General features: G+C 41.0%; 1 protein-coding gene across 1 annotated transcript in view; it reads right to left on the bottom strand.

The window, feature by feature from the left end:
* Positions 1-981: 981 nt before the first annotated feature.
* Positions 982-19,016, bottom strand: part of LOC134348340 (cyclic nucleotide-gated cation channel beta-3-like) — a 163,520-nt gene continuing 145,485 nt past the window's right edge. Inside the window, exons 17-20 of the mRNA XM_063051588.1 lie at positions 16,205-16,351; positions 2,295-2,472; positions 1,807-1,936; positions 982-1,624 (exon numbers count right to left, since the gene is read on the bottom strand). Of these exons, the coding sequence (XP_062907658.1) occupies positions 1,482-1,624; positions 1,807-1,936; positions 2,295-2,472; positions 16,205-16,351 (598 nt within the window). The 3' untranslated portion in view covers positions 982-1,481. The remainder of the gene's footprint in view (positions 1,625-1,806; positions 1,937-2,294; positions 2,473-16,204; positions 16,352-19,016) is intronic.

The raw sequence follows: 19,016 nt of genomic DNA, 5'->3' as shown, positions 1-19,016 counted from the left end.
TCATACTGACTATCAATCACCTAATCCCATTTACAGTAATCCCACATTAATCAATTTTTTTCCATTCTCCCCACATTCTCATTAGCTATCCCCAGATTATATCAATTACCTGCATACTAGAGGCAATTTACATCGGCCAATTAATCCACCATCTCTCGCACCTTTGGGGTGTTGGAGGTATCTACAGAACTTGGAGAAAACCCGTATAGACACAGGGGAACATACAGATTCCAAGGAGACACCAGCTAAGGTCAGGGTTGAACCTGAGTCTCTTGCACTGTCACGTAGCAGACGTACTAGTTGTTCCACTGTGCTGCCCTGCATTGTAGACATTTCCCATATGTTATCAGATAAGTTTCTACCTCAACATCTAGGTCAGAGGACTCTGAATATACAGTCATGGAAGCCAATGGGCTTTTAGACACTGAAAAAGAAAGAAAGTTGAATAGGAAAGTGACAGAGGATCAACAATGATAGAGCAGACTTGGGCAGTGAAGATAGGGTGGTGCACTGCATGGTAAACCCCTGCTACTCTTATTCTTATAGGTTTAACCTCTCTGATATTGAGATGGACACCCACAGTTACGTGCAGACAAGAAGACTGCATACAGTGGAAATCTGGAGAAAAACACAAAGGCACTGGGTCAGACAGCATCCAAGGAGAGAAATGAATCATTGATATTTCAGGCCGAGACCCTTCATCTGTGCTGGACTGATAGAGGGCAGATAGCTGGTAAATGGGGTGAAGAGAAGAGATGGAACAAGAACAGTAGTGGATCCAGGTGAGATGTGAGTGACTAGGTCAGTGATAGCTGGATTTAATGGTTATGTCCGGGGTAATTTTGCTTTCCTTTCTCAGAGCCAAAATACTGTAATGTGATTAATGACAAATAGTCTTGCAGCAACCACTAAAAAATATGGATATTTTACTCTGTCAATATATTAATTCGTCCATCTTGTCAAAGGATGCAACTGGCTCTTTATTGCAGGCCTGTTATTATACTAAATCAGTTCAAAAATAGATCAAATAAGATCTTTATCATAATTAAACAGGGAATGGGTTAAGGAGACACAAGCCCCTTCAGGTCCTGGGATCTGGAACAAAAATAAACAAGCTGTCTGAAGAATTCAGCAGGTCAGGAATGTCTGCGGAAGTAAAAAATGGCTGACAGTTTGAGGGCCTGCATCAGAATTGAGAGTACAAAGGAGTGTCAGCCAGTATAAAGAGGTACATGGGAGTGGTGCGGCAGAAGCTGGCAAGCAATAATTGGATTCCGGTGAGGAGGGGATGATAGGCAGATGGAGCCGTAAATGTTGGTGTACAGTTGTCTACTGAGATAGAGACAGAACGATCCAGAAAGAGGAGAGAGGTGTCATAAATGGCCCAAATGAACATGAAGGATTATGGCTTGTTTTTTACCGTTGACTCCTTATCAGACACTTTCTCATCAACTCAACAGTACTCAGTGACTTCCCTATTCTTAGTTATCCTTGTTGGTATTAAAATCTTCAGCACTCTGCATATCCATGCTTCTGACAACCTCACGTGAATGGGATGTTGATTGGTGCTTTGGTGAATGATGTTCTTCAGGTTTGGCTTGAGGATGACTGGAGTCTCCTTGTTCTATAGACAGGAAAAGTGTCACATTTTGAGTAGAGAGTACAGTTACTACTTGGATACTAGATATTATTAAATAGAGATTATACATCTGTATGTTTGCTTTGGTTGATGATGTAAATGAATGATATAATGACAGGTTTATGTTACACATCTATCCTGATTACTCAGCAGCAAGATATACATACCACATGTTCTGGCCTTTTCTTCAGTTTTTGAACATTCATTGCCTTCCAATCTCTCGTTATCAGCGGGAGCAAATTGCTTTATATTTTTGGTTCCAACAGGTGTTGCATCCAGCATCGTTTGGTTATGTGCCTTTAACGACAAGCACAATGGCATTGAGATTTCACCATCATCATTATTCATCTTGATACATTTTCTTTGTTATTGTGGTAATCTCCACAGTTATACTTTTTTACCATTTTACTTGCTCTTAACTTATTAATTTTTCCTCAGTGCTGGTAAAATCTTTAAAATATCTTTTACATGCTTATATTTGGCCACTGTTGCTATGTTGCATTCAAGCAGCATCTGTAGAGCGAAAGGGATAGTCAAGGTTTTGGTTTAACATTCAGAATCAAGACTATTCATAATTTTTCAATGTTTTTGTACTTTGACTTTCCAGCTGCCATACTTCAAAACAAAAAAAAAATTATAAATGTAGGTTTATTACCTGGGTTTCAGTTTCCCTAAATTTACTTAGAAGGTCTAATCCTTTCCCCTTCATTGCAGCTAGCATGATACGGTAAAATTTGGGAGTATCTGGTCTTTGTGGAACTAGGAACAACAGTCCTGTATTGGGAGGTTGTTGGACTTCAGTTTTCTTGGCTTTATCTTTTGCAAACAATTTTCTGAAAAGAAATTAAGAAATATATAACATTGTAAATTAGCAAAGATGAGACTCTATTTGCACATGTAGATTGGAAGAATGTTATCTTTTAAGAGTTTCCGATAAATAAACATGGTCATTGAGGAATAAATAGTTAATTTTAAATGCAATTCTATTTAATAATTTTCACCCTCTCAGGAGTTGAAGAGTGTTTAACTAATATCTGAGCCCAGTATTTTTTGATCAACCTGATATGCAATGGATTGCACTCTCTGTAATACTGATCAGTCCTATTTAGCTTCAAATGCAGATAGAAATATCATTTCTATCATTCAAGAATATTACTGACTTCAGGTCCTTTGTTTTCTTTCTTCAAGAATGTTTTGTTTTAGTTCAACATTTGAATCAGAATCAGAATCAGGTTTATTATCACTAGCACGTGTCATGAAATTTGTTAACCTAGCGGCAGCTGTTCAATACAATACATAATATAGAAGACAGTGAGGTTGGAATGCTCTCCACGGTACATCTACAGAGTTTTTGAGTGTATTTGTTGACATACCAAATCTCTTCAAACTTGTAATGAAGTATAGTCGCTGTCATGCCTTCTTTATAACTGCATCCATATGTTGGGACTAGGTTAGGTCCTCAGAGATCTTGACAGCCAGGAACTTGAAACTGCTCACTCTCTCCACTTCTGATCCCTCTATGAGGATTGGTATGTGCTCCTTCGTCTTACCCTTCCTGAAATCCACAATCAGGTCTTTCGTCTTACTGACGTTGAGTGCCAGGTTGTTGCTGTGACACCACTCCACTAATTTGCATTTTTGCTCCTCTACACCCTCTCATCACCACCTGAGATTCTAGCAACAATGGTTGGATCATCAATGAATTTATAGTTGGTATTTGAGCTATGCCTAGCCACACAGTTATGGGTATAGAGAGAGTAGAGCAGTGGGCTAAGCACACACCCCTGAGGTGCACCAGTATTGATCGTCAGCGAAGAGGAGATGTCATCACCAATCCACACAGATTGTGGTCTTCCGGTTAGGAAGTTGAGGATACAATTGCAATTTGTTTCTACTTATTGAACTTAATAACGAGGTCTAGATTTAACCTTAATAATATGCCCAAATACACATTTGTTTCAGTATGACAAAACTGAAACATTCATCTTTATATGCTCTTGTAAATTAGACAGTCCCAGGCACTTCAACCAATCTAAAACTGAGTTATTCAATATTCTGCTGCCTGTGAACTAATGTGTCCTAGATCCCTTGTACTCTTTACTACTGATATATAATGGCTCCTCATTTAACAACTTTAAATTAATAAACTTGCATCTTTGTTTTCAAATGTATACATGATCATTTGTAATCTTCTCCAGACTTTAACTCTTCAAGATATCTGCAATTTTCTCCTTCTGGTCTCTCAATCATGCTGATGTCTAATCACACTATCTTTGGTCTGTTTGTTCTTAACTCCCAAAGTATTACTGTGGCCAAGTTTGTTTGGGAATATTTTTGTGAAGAATCTGGGAAGTTCATGCAATGTTAAATGTGGTACAAAAATACAAGCTGCTGTTAATGTCATAACACTTTCCTCAGAGCTACACAAATACATCATATGAACATAAATAATCATTGACGGAGGAGTTAGTTGCTCTGTGGAATTATGTTACTCTGGTTACAATACATCTAAAAATTGTGCCTGACGTGCAGTTTAGCTGACTGATACATTAAGAAATTTAATTCACAAACGTAAGTGAAATATGACAGCTTTTATAGATATGTAAAAAGGAAAAGACTGATAAAGACAAATGTAGGTCCCCTGCAAACAGAAACAGGTGAATTGATTATGGGGAGCAAGGACATGGCAGACCAATTGAATAATTACTTTGGTTCTGTCTTCACTAAGGAGGACATAAATAATCTTCCAGAAATAGTAAGGGACAGAGGGTCCAGTGAGATGGAGGAACTGAGCGAAATACATGTTAGTAGGGAAGTGGTGTTAGGTAAATTGAAGGGATTGAAGGCAGATAAATCCCCAGGGCCAGATGGTCTGCATCCCAGAGTGCTTAAGGAAGTAGCCCAAGAAATAGTGGATGCATTAGTGATAATTTTTCAAAACTCGTTAGATTCTGGACTAGTTCCTGAGGATTGGAGGGTGGCTAATGTAACCCCACTTTTTAAAAAAGGAGGGAGAGAGAAACCGGGGAATTATAGGCCGGTTAGCCTAACGTCGGTGGTGGGGAAACTGCTGGAGTCAGTTATCAAGGATGTGATAACAGCACATTTGGAAAGCGGTGAAATGATCGGACAAAGTCAGCATGGATTTGTGAAAGGAAAATCATGTCTGACGAATCTCATAGAATTTTTTGAGGATGTAACTAGTAGAGTGGATAGGGGAGAACCAGTGGCTGTGGTATATTTGGATTTTCAAAAGGCTTTTGACAAGGTCCCACACAGGAGATTAGTGTGCAAACTTAAAGCACACGGTATTGGGGGTAAGGTATTGGTGTGGGTGGAGAATTGGTTAGCAGACAGGAAGCAAAGAGTGGGAATAAACGGGACCTTTTCAGAATGGCAGGCAGTGACTAGTGGGGTACCGCAAGGCTCAGTGCTGGGACCCCAGTTGTTTACAATATATATTAATGACTTGGATGAGGGAATTAAATGCAGCATCTCCAAGTTTGCGGATGACACGAAGCTGGGTGGCAGTGTCAGCAGTGAGGAGGATGCTAAGAGGATGCAGGGTGACTTGGATAGGTTGGGTGAGTGGGCAAACTCATGGCAGATGCAATTTAATGTGGATAAATGTGAAGTTATCCACTTTGGTGGCAAAAATAGGAAAACAGATTATTATCTGAATGGTGGCCGATTAGGAAAAGGGGAGGTGCAACGAGACCTGGGTGTCATTATACACCAGTCATTGAAAGTGGGCATGCAGGTACAGCAGGCGGTGAAAAAGGCGAACGGTATGCTGGCATTTATAGCGAGAGGATTCGAGTACAAGAGCAGGGAGGTACTACTGCAGTTGTACAAGGCCTTGGTGAGACCACACCTGGAGTATTGTGTGCAGTTTTGGTCCCCTAATCTGAGGAAAGACATCTTTGCCATAGAGGGAGTACAAAGAAGGTTCACCAGATTGATTCCTGGGATGGCAGGTCTTTCATATGAAGAAAGACTGGATGAACTGGGCTTGTACTCGTTGGAATTTAGAAGATTGAGGGGGGATCTGATTGAAACGTATAAGATCCTAAAGGGATTGGACAGGCTAGATGCGGGAAGATTGTTCCCGATGTTGGGGAGGTCCAGAACGAGGGGTCACAGTTTGAGGATAGAGGGGAAGCCTTTTAGGACCGAGATTAGGAAAAACTTCTTCACACAGAGAGTGGTGAATCTGTGGAATTCTCTGCCACAGCAAACTGTTGAGGCCAGTTCATTAGCTATGTTTAAAAGGAAGTTAGATATGGCCCTTGTGGCTACAGGGGTCAGGGGGTATGGAGGGAAGGCTGGGTTCTGAGTTGGATGATCAGCCATGATCATAATAAATGGCGGTGCAGGCTCGAAGGGCCGAATGGCCTACTCCTGCACCTATTTTCTATGTTTCTATGTTTCTATATTAGATCCAACACACTTTAAGCCACAACTTATTACAGACAACACTAAAATATATACAAGATTGCAATCCTCAGAAGAGATTAATTGTTATTGTATATTTAATGCCATTTTCATTGTTTGAGAATTCTAGTTCTTAAGTCAGGATTTACTGACTAATTATGTGGCAGGATTCTGAGAGACAGGATCTATCGGCGTTTGGAAAAGCAAAAACTGATTAGGGATAGTTAGCTTGGCACTATGTGTGGGAAATCATGCTTTACAAGCTTAACTGAGTTTTTTTTTTAAGAGGTGACCAAGAGGATTGATGAGGGCAGAGTAGTAGAGCTTGTCCACGTGGACTTTAGCAAGGATTATAACAAGGTCCCACATGGTAAGCTGCTCTGAAAGGTGAGATTGCATGAGCTATCCAATAGGATACCAGATTGATTTGGTGGAAGGAATCAGAATCTTGTAGTGTAAGCTTGTATGTCAGATTGGAGGCCCATGAACAGTGGTGTTGTGCAGGGATCAGTTCTGGATCTTCTGTTCTTTGTGTTATATATTAATGAATATATAACATGAACAAAGTGGATGAGCTTAGAGCGTGGACCAGTACTTTGAGTGATGATGTTGTGGCCATTACAGAGACTTGGATGGCTCAGGGGCAGGAATGGCTACTTAGGGTGTAGGCTTCAGAAGTTTCAGAAAGGACAGGGAGGGAGGCAAAAGAGGAGAGGACGTGACCATAGATATTCTCACGGCTGCAGAAAAGGTGGAAGTAATGAAAGGATTGTCTACTGAGTCTCTGTGGGTGGAAGCTAGAAACAGGAAGGTGGTCAATAACTTTACTGGGTGATTTTTATCGACCACCCAATAGTAGCAGGGACATCGAGGAGCAGAGAGGGAGACAGATTCTGGAACGGTGCAGTAATAACAGGGTTGTCGTGATAGGGGATTTTAATTTCCCCAATAATGATTGGCATCTCCCTAGAGCAAGGAGTTTAGATAGGGTAGAGTTTGTTAGGTGTGTTCAGGAAGATTTCCTGACACAATATTTAGATAAGCCTACAAGAGGAGAGGCCGTACTTGATCTGGTATTGAAAAATGAACCTGGTCAGGTTTCAAGTCTCTCAGTGGGGAGCATTTTGGAGATAGTGATCACAACTCTATCTCCTTTACCATAACACTGGAGAGGCATAGGAACAAACAAGTTAGGAAAACGTTTAATTGGATTCACCACCCTCTGACTAAAAAAATTTCTTCGCATTTCTGTTCTGAATGGGCGCCCTTCAATCCTTAAGTCATGCCCTCTCATAATAGACTCCCCCATCATGGGAAACAACTTTGCCACATCCACTCTGTCCATGCCTTTCAACATTCGAAATGTTTCTATGAGGTCTCCCCTCATTCTTCTAAACTCCAAGGAATACAGTCCAAGAGCGGACAAACATTCCTCATATGTTAACCCTCTCATTCCCAGAATCATTCTAGTGAATCTTCTCTGTACCCTCTCCAACGTCAGCACATCCTTTCTTAAATAGGGAGACCAAAACTGCCCACAGTGCTCCAAGTGAGGTCTCACCAGCGCCTTATAGAGCCTCAACATCACATCCCTGCTTCTATACTCTATTCCTCTAGAAATGAATGCCAACATTGCATTCACCTTCTTCACTACCGACTCAACCTGGAGGTTAACCTTAAGGGTATCCTGTATGAGGACTCACGAGTCCCGTTGCATCTCAGAACTTTGAATTCTTTCTCCATTTAAATAATGGTCTGTCCGTTTATTTCTTCTGCCAAAGTGCATAACCATACACTTTCCAACATTGTATTTCATTTGCTACTTCTTTGCCCATTCTTCCAATCTATCCAAGTCTCTCTGCAGAATCTCTGTTTCCTCAGCACTACTGGCCTTTCCACCTATCTTCGTATTGTCAGCAAACTTAGCCACAAAGCCATCTATTCCATAATCCAAATTGTTGATGCACAATGTAAAAAGAAGCGGCCCCAACACGGACCCCTGTGGAACACCACTGGTAACCGGCAGCCAACCAGAATAGGATCTCTTTATTCCCACTCTCGGTTTCCTGCCAATCAGCCAATGCTCTATCCACATATGTAACTTTCCCATAATTCCATGGGCTCTTATCTTGTTAAGTAGCCTCATGTGTGGCACCTTGTCAAAGGCCTTCTGAAAATCCAAATATACAACATCCATTGCATCTCCCTTGTCTAGCCTACTGGTAATTTCCTCAAATTAATGATAGAGATCTTGAAGATTATAAGGCTAGCAGGAAGGAGCTTAAGAATGAAATTAGGAGAGACATAAGGGGCCTTGAGAAGGCCTTGTCAAGTAGGATTAAGGGAAACCCCAAGACATTCTACAAGTATGTGAAGAGCAAGAAGATAAGACATGAGAGGATAGGACCAATCAAGTGTGATGGTGGAAAAGTGTGTTTGGAACTGGAGGAGGTAGTGAAGGTACTTAATGAGTATGTTGCTTCAGTATTCACTATGGAAAAGGACCTTGACGATTATAGGGATGACTTACAGTGGACTGAAAAGCTTGAGAATATAGACATTAAGAAAGAGGATGTGCTGGAGCTTTTGGAAAGTATCAAGTTGGTTAGGTCACTGGGACTGGACGAGATTACCCCAGGCTACTGTGGGAGGCGAGGGAGGAGATTGCTGAGCCTCTGGTGATGATTTTTGCATCATCAATGGGGACGGAAGAGGTTCTGGAGGATTGGAGGGTTGCACATGTTGCTTCCTTATTCAAGAAAGGGAGTAGAGAAAGCCCAGGAAATTATGGGCTAGTGAGTCTTACTTCAGTGGTTGGTGGGTTGATGAAGAAGATCCTGAGAGGCAGGACTTATGAACATCTGGAGAGACATAATATGATTAGGAATAGTCAGCATAGCTTTGTCACAGGCAAGTCATGTCTTATGAGCCTGATTGAATTTTTGAGGATGTGACTAAACACATTGGTGAAGGAAGAGCAGTATATGGATTTCAGCAAGGCATTTGATAAGGTACCCCGTACAAGGCTTATTGAGAAAGTAAGGAGCAATTGGATCCAAGGTGATCTTGCTTTGTGGATCCAGATCTGGCTTGAACACAGAAGGCAAAGAGTGGCTATAGACAGGTTCTGCTTGGAGGTTGGTGACCAGTGGTGTGCCTCAGGGATCTGTCCTGGGACCCCTACTCTTTGAGATTTTTATAAATGACCTAGATGAGGAAGTGGAGTGATGGGTTAGTAAATTTGCTGATGACACAAAGAATGGGGGTGTTGTGGATAGTGTGGAGGGCTGTCAGAGGTTATAGCGGGACATCAATGGGATGCAAAACTGGGCTGAGAAGTGGCACAGATAAGTGTGAGGTGGTTCATTTTGGTAGGTCAAATATGATGGAAGAATATAGTATTAATGGGAAGACTCTTTGCAGTCTGGAAGCTCAGAGGGATCTTGGGGTCCGAGTCCATAGGACACTCAAAGGTGCTGCGCAGGTTGACTGTGTGGTTAAGAAGGCGTACGGTGTATTGGCCTTCATCAACCATGGGATTGAGTTCAAGAGCTGAGAGGTAATGTTACAGCTATATAGGACCCTGGTCAGACCCCACTTGGAGTACTGGTCACTTCACTACAGGAAGGATGTGGAAACTATAGAAAGGGTGCAGAGGAGATTTACAAGGATGTTGCCTGGATTGGGGAGCATGCCTTATGAGAATAGGTTGAGTGAACTTGGCCTTTTCTCCTTGGAGCAACAGAGGATGAGAGGTGACCTGACAGAGGTGTATAAGATGATGAGAGGCATTGATCGTGTGGATAGTCAGAGGCTTTTTCCCAGGGTTGAAATGGCTCACATGAGAGGGCACAGTTTTAAGGTGCTTAGACGTAGGTACAGATGAGATGTTGGGGTAAGTTTTCACTCAGAGAGTGGTGACTGCATGGAATGGGCTGCCACCGACGGTGGTGGAGGCGAATATGATAGGGTCTTTTAAGAGACTCCTGGATAGGTGCATGGAGCTTAGAAAAATAGAGGGCTATGGGTAACCGTAGGTAATTTTGCCGGTAAGGACATGTTCAGCACAGCTTTGTGGGAAAATTATGCTCTCTAAATTCTCTTTTCAAGACCTCATTGCTTTTCCTTCCTATGTCATTGGTACCAATATGTTCCAAGTCATCTGGCTGCTCCCCCTCCCTCTCCAAAATGTTGTGGACGCAACCTGAGACATCCCTGACCTTGGCACCTGGGAGGCAACATACCATCCGGTGTCTCATTCATGTTCACAGAACCTTCTGTCTGTTCCCCTCACTATCAAGCCCTATCACTACCACTCCCTTCTTCTCTCTTTTTCCTTTCTGCACCACGGACCCCTGGTCAGTGCCTGTAACCTGGTCACTGTGGCATTCTCCCAGGAGGTCATCCCTCACAAAAGTATCCAAAGCAGATACTTGTTTTTGAGGGGAATGGCCACAGGGATGCTCTGCTCTAACTGCCTATTTCCATTTCCCCTGATAGTCACCCAGCTACTCGTCTCCTATAACTTTGGGGTGACTACTTCTCTGTAACTTTGATCAATTATATCCTTGCTCTCCCGTACAAGCTGAAGGTCATTCAGTTGCTGCTCCAGATCCCCAGCATAGTCTGTAAGGAGCTGCAGCCGGATGCACTTCATGCAGATGTAGTTCCCTGGGAGACTCTAAGTCTCCCAAGACTCCAACATCCAGCACAAAGTACACACCACATCCATTTATATGGTAAAGTAAGAGAGGAAAGAAAAACAAAAAGGAAACCTTAACAGAAGCTTTACGCAGAGCCGATGCCTCTTCTGAGCTGAGGCCTGGTTAGAGCCAAAGCCTGTCACTTCTACTCCCGCCACTGGCCTACTCCAACAATGGCCACTCCACTTATCCCTTCTGTACTTTTATTTAGTTCGTAGAGTTCTGTTGATGCAGCTGATAGGCCATGTACAATGGACAATTGCTCTTGAAGCTCCCTTTTTAAATGATCGCCGCTGACCTGCGAGAAATCCCTCTTGGTAAAGCTTTGCTGATGCTGCTGGTAGGCCACGTACAATGGATAAACGCCCTCGAGGCTCCCTTTTTCAATAACCGCCCCTGACCTACAAGAAATCCCTCTCGGTAAAACGGGGAGGAGGCGGAGCTTAGGAGGGTTAATGGCACCTAACAGCAACTCCTTTGCTTGCATCTTCAGAAACAGTTCTATTTCCATATTTAATATCTCTATTTTTCCCTTTCAGGGTTCTTTTGAAGACCCTGACCTGGAGTTACACGTTGACTGTGGTTCTTTGCAGGAATGGAACCTGCTCTTGGGATTTCACAACCGACCATTGTTGTTTGGCATGCCAAATGCCCAGCCTAAGAGTCTGGCTCAGATTCGGAAGCCTAGGATCTTGGGGCTCTGGAGATAGGCGGATCGAGGTTTGGTGTCATGACAGGAGACCTGTGTGTTGTCGGGAGAATTGGAATATCTGCAGTTGTGTGCCCAGATTTCTGGGTACAGAGCTCGAAAAAAGTGCTGCAACGGATTTTTAACTTCGTAAACCCGCAAATTGTTTGTTATGTCTCCCCACTTGCTGCAAAAATGGAGACACCTCTTTCTCCATTATTAGGGAGAGAGAGAACCTGTGGTATGTCGAATACCTGGTGAAATGCGAAGTCTTTGGGGTAACTGCAAGTCTGTGTCTTTGCTGTTGCTTTGCTTTGGGGTTCTAAGATTTAACTGTCATTCATTCTTTAGGGCACTCCACTCTTTTCATTGATGGTTGCAAAGAAGAAGCATTTCCGGATGTATATTGTATACATTTCTCTGACATAATTTGTACCTTTGAACCTTTGAACTTTTGGTAGAGCTCTGACAGTGCCGGTGATAGGCCACAAACAATGGACAAGTGCTCTCGAAGCTCCCTTTTTAAATAACCACCGCTGACCTGTGAGAAATCCCTCTTGTAGAACTCTGTTGATGCCGCTGATAGGCCACGTGAGGTTAAAATATTGAGGCAGAATATCTGTACAAAAGCCAGCTTGTTCTGTTCTGATTTCAACCTATTAACTTTAAATGAATTAACATTGCTGAGGTTCAGGATTTTGGACCACAGACTGAAATTTGGCCTTCTGTTCCAGGTAACTTGTGGAGTCTAAAGAAGCAGTACAGCTTTCTCAAATTTTGGAAAACCTATCCATTAAGTCTACTCCAAATGTACTTGGTAGAAGTACAGGCCTTGCACTGAAATGAAAGGGAAGAAATTAACCTCAACCAGCTAATTTGAACATATTTTCGTGTTTTTAAATGTCTGTAAGCATTTTCTATAGTTCCAATTTTAATCGTCATAATTTTTTTTATTTAATAGCTCCTGAATCTTTTTTGAATCAGCATGTCAATGTTCCTGCCGATCTTAGTGACAGCTTGCATACCTGGTGTGTCTGATAATGCTTAACTGCCTTAAGCATTTACTTATTTTTAAGACAAGAAGAATTGTCCAGGGAGTTTCTGTTCTCAATGCATCTGGTAGGGAAAAGGTGAGAAGGATTGGATCCATGTAGGGTAGGAGGAGCAATTGTATTCTTCCTCACCAAACCCAAAATGCTTCAGAAATTTTAATGGTGGAATTGTACGCCATATAGCTCATATTATGCTACTTATTTGCCCAGCAATTGGTCAATCCTCATCCAGTCTCCTTTGATATCTACTGCATTTTCTAACCCTATCTCTCCCACTCTTTTTTACATTACAGGATTATCTGATACCTGCTCTCCAGCCTGTTTCCAATCTGACACACAGCTAGCCACTAAATCTGGTTGGATATCTGGTGGAAAAATTGTTGAAAATTTCAAAATATTTACAGGTGTTGGACAGTAAACAGGAGGACGAAAACTGTGGCTAAGAATAAGGAGAATCTCAGAGCTTTATTGGTATGTAAGAGGCATGAGGATATTCAGGTAAATTTTAGGCCTATTGATGATTGCAATCTGTGCGTGGAATCAGAGATTATAGATGAAGTCTTATATAAATACTTCTGATTGCAATTCATGATAGAGAAAGATTATGAATTTAGGGAGGGCTAAATAATAGCAGGCAGCTGACGTGGCATCTCCATCCAAAACTGCAGCAGTGATAAGCCAAGTAATTACAGGCTGGTGACCCTGACACCTGGGGGGCAAGATTCATTTTCATTTGAAATAGCCAGGATTAATCACAAATTGTCAGCATGGCTTTGCTATGAGGAGCTCCTATTTGACTAATTTGGCTGAAGCTTTCAAAAACATAAGTAAGTATATTGATGAAGATAATGCAGTTGATGTAGTCTACATGGATCCAGTAAAATTCCACATGGGAAACCGATCCAAAAACTAAAAATCCCTTGAGATCCAGGATGATGAGCATGGACACAGAAAGTATGATTATTAAGTTTGCAGATCATATCAGAAATGATGCTCTTGTGAGGGGGCAACTCATTTGCTACAGTTCGATACCAATAAATTGGTATATGGGTAGCAGTAGCAGATGGACTTTAATTCTGAAAAATGTGAGGTGATACTTTTTGGGAATACCACTGAAACTTGGATATATATAGTGAATTATAAGACTCTGGGAAGTGAAGAGTTGGTGTATCTGTCCAGGGATCTCTGAAAGCAGCAGCACAAGGAGATAAGATAGTTAAAATTGAATCTGGGAAATTTAGCTTTATTAGCCAGGGCACAGCATATAAGAGAAAGGAGATTATGATAGATCATAGAGCTATATAAGTAATTAGTTGAGTCACATCTGGTACGTTTTGCAGAGGTTTTGATCATCATGCTCTGGAGAAGGATGTGATTATACTGGGGAAGTACTGAAGAGATATACCAGGAGGTTTCCTGGGTGGGCACTTATTATCTATGAGGAAAGAAAGATAAAGCATAAGACAGGGTTCCTCAGGGTTCATCACCATTCCCCATTCCCTTTCCCCTCTCTCACCTTATCTCCTTGCTTGCCCATCATCCCCCTCTGGTACTCTTCTTTTCTTTCTTCTATGCCCTTCTGCCCTCTCCTATCAGTTCCCCCTTTTCCAGCCCTTTATCTCTTTCACTAATAAACTTCCCAGATTTTTACTTCATCCCTCCCCCCTTCCCAGTTTCACCTATCACCTTGTGTTTCTTCCTCCCCTCTCCCACCTTCTAACGCTGACTCCTCATCTTTTTTTCTTCAGTCCTGATGAAGGGTGTCAGCCCGAAATGTCAACTGTACTCTTTTCCACAGATGTTGCCTGGCCTGCAGAGTTCCTCCAGAATTTTGTGTGTTGCTTATAAAATATGGAACGTAGATAGGGCAGACAGTAAGAAACATTTCCCTTTAGCAGTGAGTCCATGACTAGGTAACATAAGTTAAGGTAAATGATAGGAGAGTTAGAGGGAGTTCAGTTATCTTCACTTAGAAGTGAATGAAATCTGAAATCTGGGGTGGTGGAGGTAGCTGCTCTCACAATTTTCAAGACATAGTTGGATAAACACCGGATGTGCCATGGTACAGAATGCCACAGGTTAAGTCGTGGAAAATGGGATTAGCACTGAAAGGTACATGATTGAGTTAACATGGAAATTGTGAGACTGTTTCTATGCTGTATGACTCCACATATAAAAATTATCTCCAGAAAACAGTACTGTATTTAGATTTCAACTGATTGGAAAGTACAAAGATAGAAGACTCAGCCTAAAAATTAGAGCCAAACTTTTCGGGAGTGCATCAGAAAACACTTCTATAGTGTAAAGGTTGATATCCATATGATTTATTCTTCAAGTGATGATCTATTAATTGTTTAATTATAATTTTGTTAATTAATATATTTAGGAAGTGGGAGTTAGCCAATAGAGAGTCATGATTCATTGAACGACAAAATTACTTAACGACACTAATTGGCTAAAATATTCCTCTCTTCTTGCTTGCCCCACTCATACTTGTAAGCCCAGAGAATTTGCTGGAGTTCCTGTCCCTCTTTTTGAATACAGTACTCTAAAGAGCATTGGTGCACTTGAAGGTGGCTAAGATAATTTGCAAATATGATTTTCTAAGTTACAAAATAAAATGATTTTCATGTAAGAAAATTTGGCTGAAAGCCTTGATCCATAATTGAAACAATAAAAGGCAAGACTAATAATTAATTACTTTAAAGGCTCCATTATTACCTGATCTAATTTGATAAAGCTGTAAACACATTTTGGGTAACTTAAATAATTTTAATGTGTAAAATGTATACATTGTAATATTATACAACTCTACCACAATGGACCAGATTGTCTAAGACATTGACCCCATGTTTTGGAAAGTTACCAACTTTCTTGCTCCTAGGTTCTCTGGTTTTCCTCTTGATTACATCCAGGGTCTCTAACCTCCATTCTGGCTTTCTTGTGATATTTAACCCCCTTCTCTCCTGAACTTAAATAACACAATTAAGAGTTATTTTTCTACAATTTTGTCCATTGTATACACCACAGTCGCAATTATTTTCAAGTTTGTCCTGCATTTAGTTGGGAATATATCAGTATAGATTTTACATAATTTAAAATGCATTTTGATAAGTTCCTACCTAAATTAAAATATTTTTACATTTAATCTTTAATATTTTTAACCTTTGTTCAAAAGGCGACCCAAATAATAACTGACAGTAGGAAAATGTTACTTCTTCCTTTTTGTATTCTATAACTTTATCTATGAAACCTAAAATCTAAAGCTTCCATGCTTATCAATTTTTCCCAGTTTTAAAGATTGCTAAATAGCTATTAATTTAAACCTTTGACATAGCAAAATGAACAACATTAACAATATTGAACAGTAAAGGTTAAAATGCAACAAGATGACAGCAGTAAATCAATAAGGCACGAGGTTATGTTCAACTTGTGTAATTACTTACAGCACGGCCACAAACCAAATCTATTGGGTGATGGGTTTTGTAGATTTGAAGGAATTTGTGTTTTTTGGCTTCTTTCTAAACTTGGCATTGAAATTGGGAAGTGGAAAGATGAATTGTATTATCAAGTACCGTGAAGGGACTTCAGAATTAAACTGATAACATGATGCTTAAATTTAAATGTGGGCGATTTGTTCTCATGATGTCATATTTTAAACACATAATTAAAAGTTGTTTTTACTTACTTGGCCTTTTTTTTAAGAATCTTCTGAGAATCTGGATAATACACCAGAATTTCATGCAGTGTTATTTTGTCTAAAATGAATAAGTTTGTGAATCCACTGGCAACCACGTTGGCAGTGCGTCGATTGCCTCCACCAGCAGCTAGAAGACTGCACAAAAGTGAACTTGGTCAATCACAGATTGTGCTTCATTCACCACCTCTACATTTTCATTCAGTAAAATAAATTATTAATTTCATTAGAAAAATCAAATGTAATGATCTGAAGCAAGTGTTTAAAACAAATGTTCATTATAGATTGTTCTAAATTTTTCTTAACCTAAATTCTCTGCGTTATCATCATGTCATGGTTTTGTTATTCCTCTAGTTGGGGATCCAGGTAAATAAATTACAGAATGGTAGCTAGTTGTCTCACTATTATAATGCATACCAGTGTATTGACAGTCATCACTGTACATGCAATCAGTCACAATCAATCTACATCCAATATATCCTGAGCATATTGGTAGTATCTACATGACATGTTGATACAAGAAGACAACATCTGTCATCAAATATTTGCAGATTCCTTGAGGCAGGAAGTACAGAGCCTGAGGTCCTATACCACCAGGTTCAAGAACAGTTACTTCCCTTTAACCATTAAGTTCTTGAATCAATCAGAAAATGTCTATTCACTGCAGTTTAGCAACACAAGACCACTTTGATCACCTTCCACTAAAATAGAGCTTATTCGTGCTTTTTTGTAAAACTTGTGTATATTTATGTTTTATTTATTTTCCTCTTTTGAACGCTGCTTATAAGACGCTATGTGCTGTGATGCTGCTGCAAGTATTTCATTGTATCTGAGCATAAGTGTACTTGTGCATGAGGATAAGCTCAACTTTACATTCTTTGGCCTCTGTCATCAGTTCTCACTCATGATAGAGATGAAAGAAATTGATCTGCAATACAAAAACAAAGCACAGGAAATAACTAGCATAATCAGGTGGTTTGCTACAATGGATTACAATGAATAAAGTGGTGCCATGCAGAGACACAGCGACTTCTCCAGTTCCCAATAATGCTGCTTGTTTTAAATTCTTAGATAGTGTTTCAAAGTTTCAGTCAACCAAAGCACTACAAATATAACATTATGGAACTCTTAGACAAAATTACTTTAAATCTACCAGCAGCAGAGTTAATAGTGGTGTTCAATGGATTAGGCATTCTACAGACACCAGACTTGGTGACAATGACTTGGCCTAGGTGGTTCAGCCGAGGGAGTAGCAGAGGTGGGCAGTGGTGCGAGAAGAAGCAGAAATTTGGCAACAGAGCCGGAGCACTAGCTATGCTGAGAGCTAACCTGACCAGGCCAATAGTACCATCACTGTTTCTGGCCTATGTTCGTTTGCTAGAAAATAAAATGGACTCACTGTGCCTGAGAATGAATGCACAAAAAGAGATGAGAAACTGCTGCATTCTGTTTTTCACTTAAAAGTGGCTAAACCACAATATGGCTGACTTGGCGTTTCAACATGACAAAATGACTCTGTTCCACACAGACAGAGACACCCTGATGGGGAAATCCAAAGGAGGTGGATCCTGTTTGTACGTAAACAAAGGTTCATGCACAAACTCATCTTTAGTTAGCAGTCACTTTTCTGTGGCAATTGAACAGCTTACAATTAAATACTGGCCACATTACCAGCTCAGGATTGTACAACCCCCTTGCGTGAATGCTAAGGACACACAGGGAGAGCTTTACAGTACCATCAGCTCTCTACAAAACAAGCATCCAGATGGTTTCTTGCTAATTACAGGAGATTTCAATCATGTTAACCTGCAGGACATTTTACCCAAATTCCACCAAAACATCACGACAGCCACTAGGACGAACAGACGCAGTACTTACAAGGCCATCCTGTGCCCTCATCTTGACCTCTAAGACCACATCACATAATGTTAATCCCAGCATGCCAAACGCTGCTGGAAATGGAGAAGCCAGTCAAGCGGACCATCATTGTATGGGCTAATGAGGCAACCTCTATGCGTCAGGATCATTTCGAACAGACTAACTGGCAGATAATCAAGGAAACCACCGCAAATGGAGAAGACAGAGACCTCAAGGAACATGTCTCACCTGTTACTGGCTACATGTGTAAGACATGTGATACAATGTTGGTATCTCAAGAGTAGTTATCTCATGGCCCAATGAGAAGTCCTGGCTGAACACAAAGGTATGCTCCCTACTAAAAGCCCGGGACGCTGCCTTCAAGTCTGGTAACAGAACAGCTCTTGGAGAAGCTAAGAGAAACTTCATCTTAGCCATTAAGATGGCATAGATCACCTAAATACTCAGGAACACCTATCCAATAATAACCCCTGGCGTAAATGACTGGACATTAAGAGCATTAGTGATTACGCAAGGAAAAACAGCGATGGCTCCCTCCCTGAAGCTCTAAACTACTTTATTGCACACTTTGAGGCATGCAAAACAACACCAGCCACAAAATCAACCCCCACACCTCCTCCCAGGTGAGTAGTCACCATCTGTAAAAGCAGCAGACCATGAGAAGGACTCTGCAAAGGATCAACCCCTGTGAAGTAGCCGAACCAGACAATACCCCAGGCTGAGTTCTCAGGAAGTGTGCACACCAGCTCACTAATGTCTTTATGGACATCTTCAACACTTCATTCATTCAGGCTGCTGTCCCCACATGCTTCAAATCAGCCACCATCACCCCTGTACCAAACAACTCTACACCTTCAGAACTAAACAACTACTGCCCGGTGGCACTGATGCTAATCATCATGAAGTGCTTTGAACGGCTGGTAAT

This window comes from Mobula hypostoma, chromosome 1 (assembly GCF_963921235.1).
Source record: "Mobula hypostoma chromosome 1, sMobHyp1.1, whole genome shotgun sequence".
NCBI classification, from domain to species: domain Eukaryota; kingdom Metazoa; phylum Chordata; class Chondrichthyes; order Myliobatiformes; family Myliobatidae; genus Mobula; species Mobula hypostoma.
The sequence above is the reverse complement of the archived record's forward strand: the minus strand, read 5'-3'. Positions and strand labels throughout refer to the sequence as shown.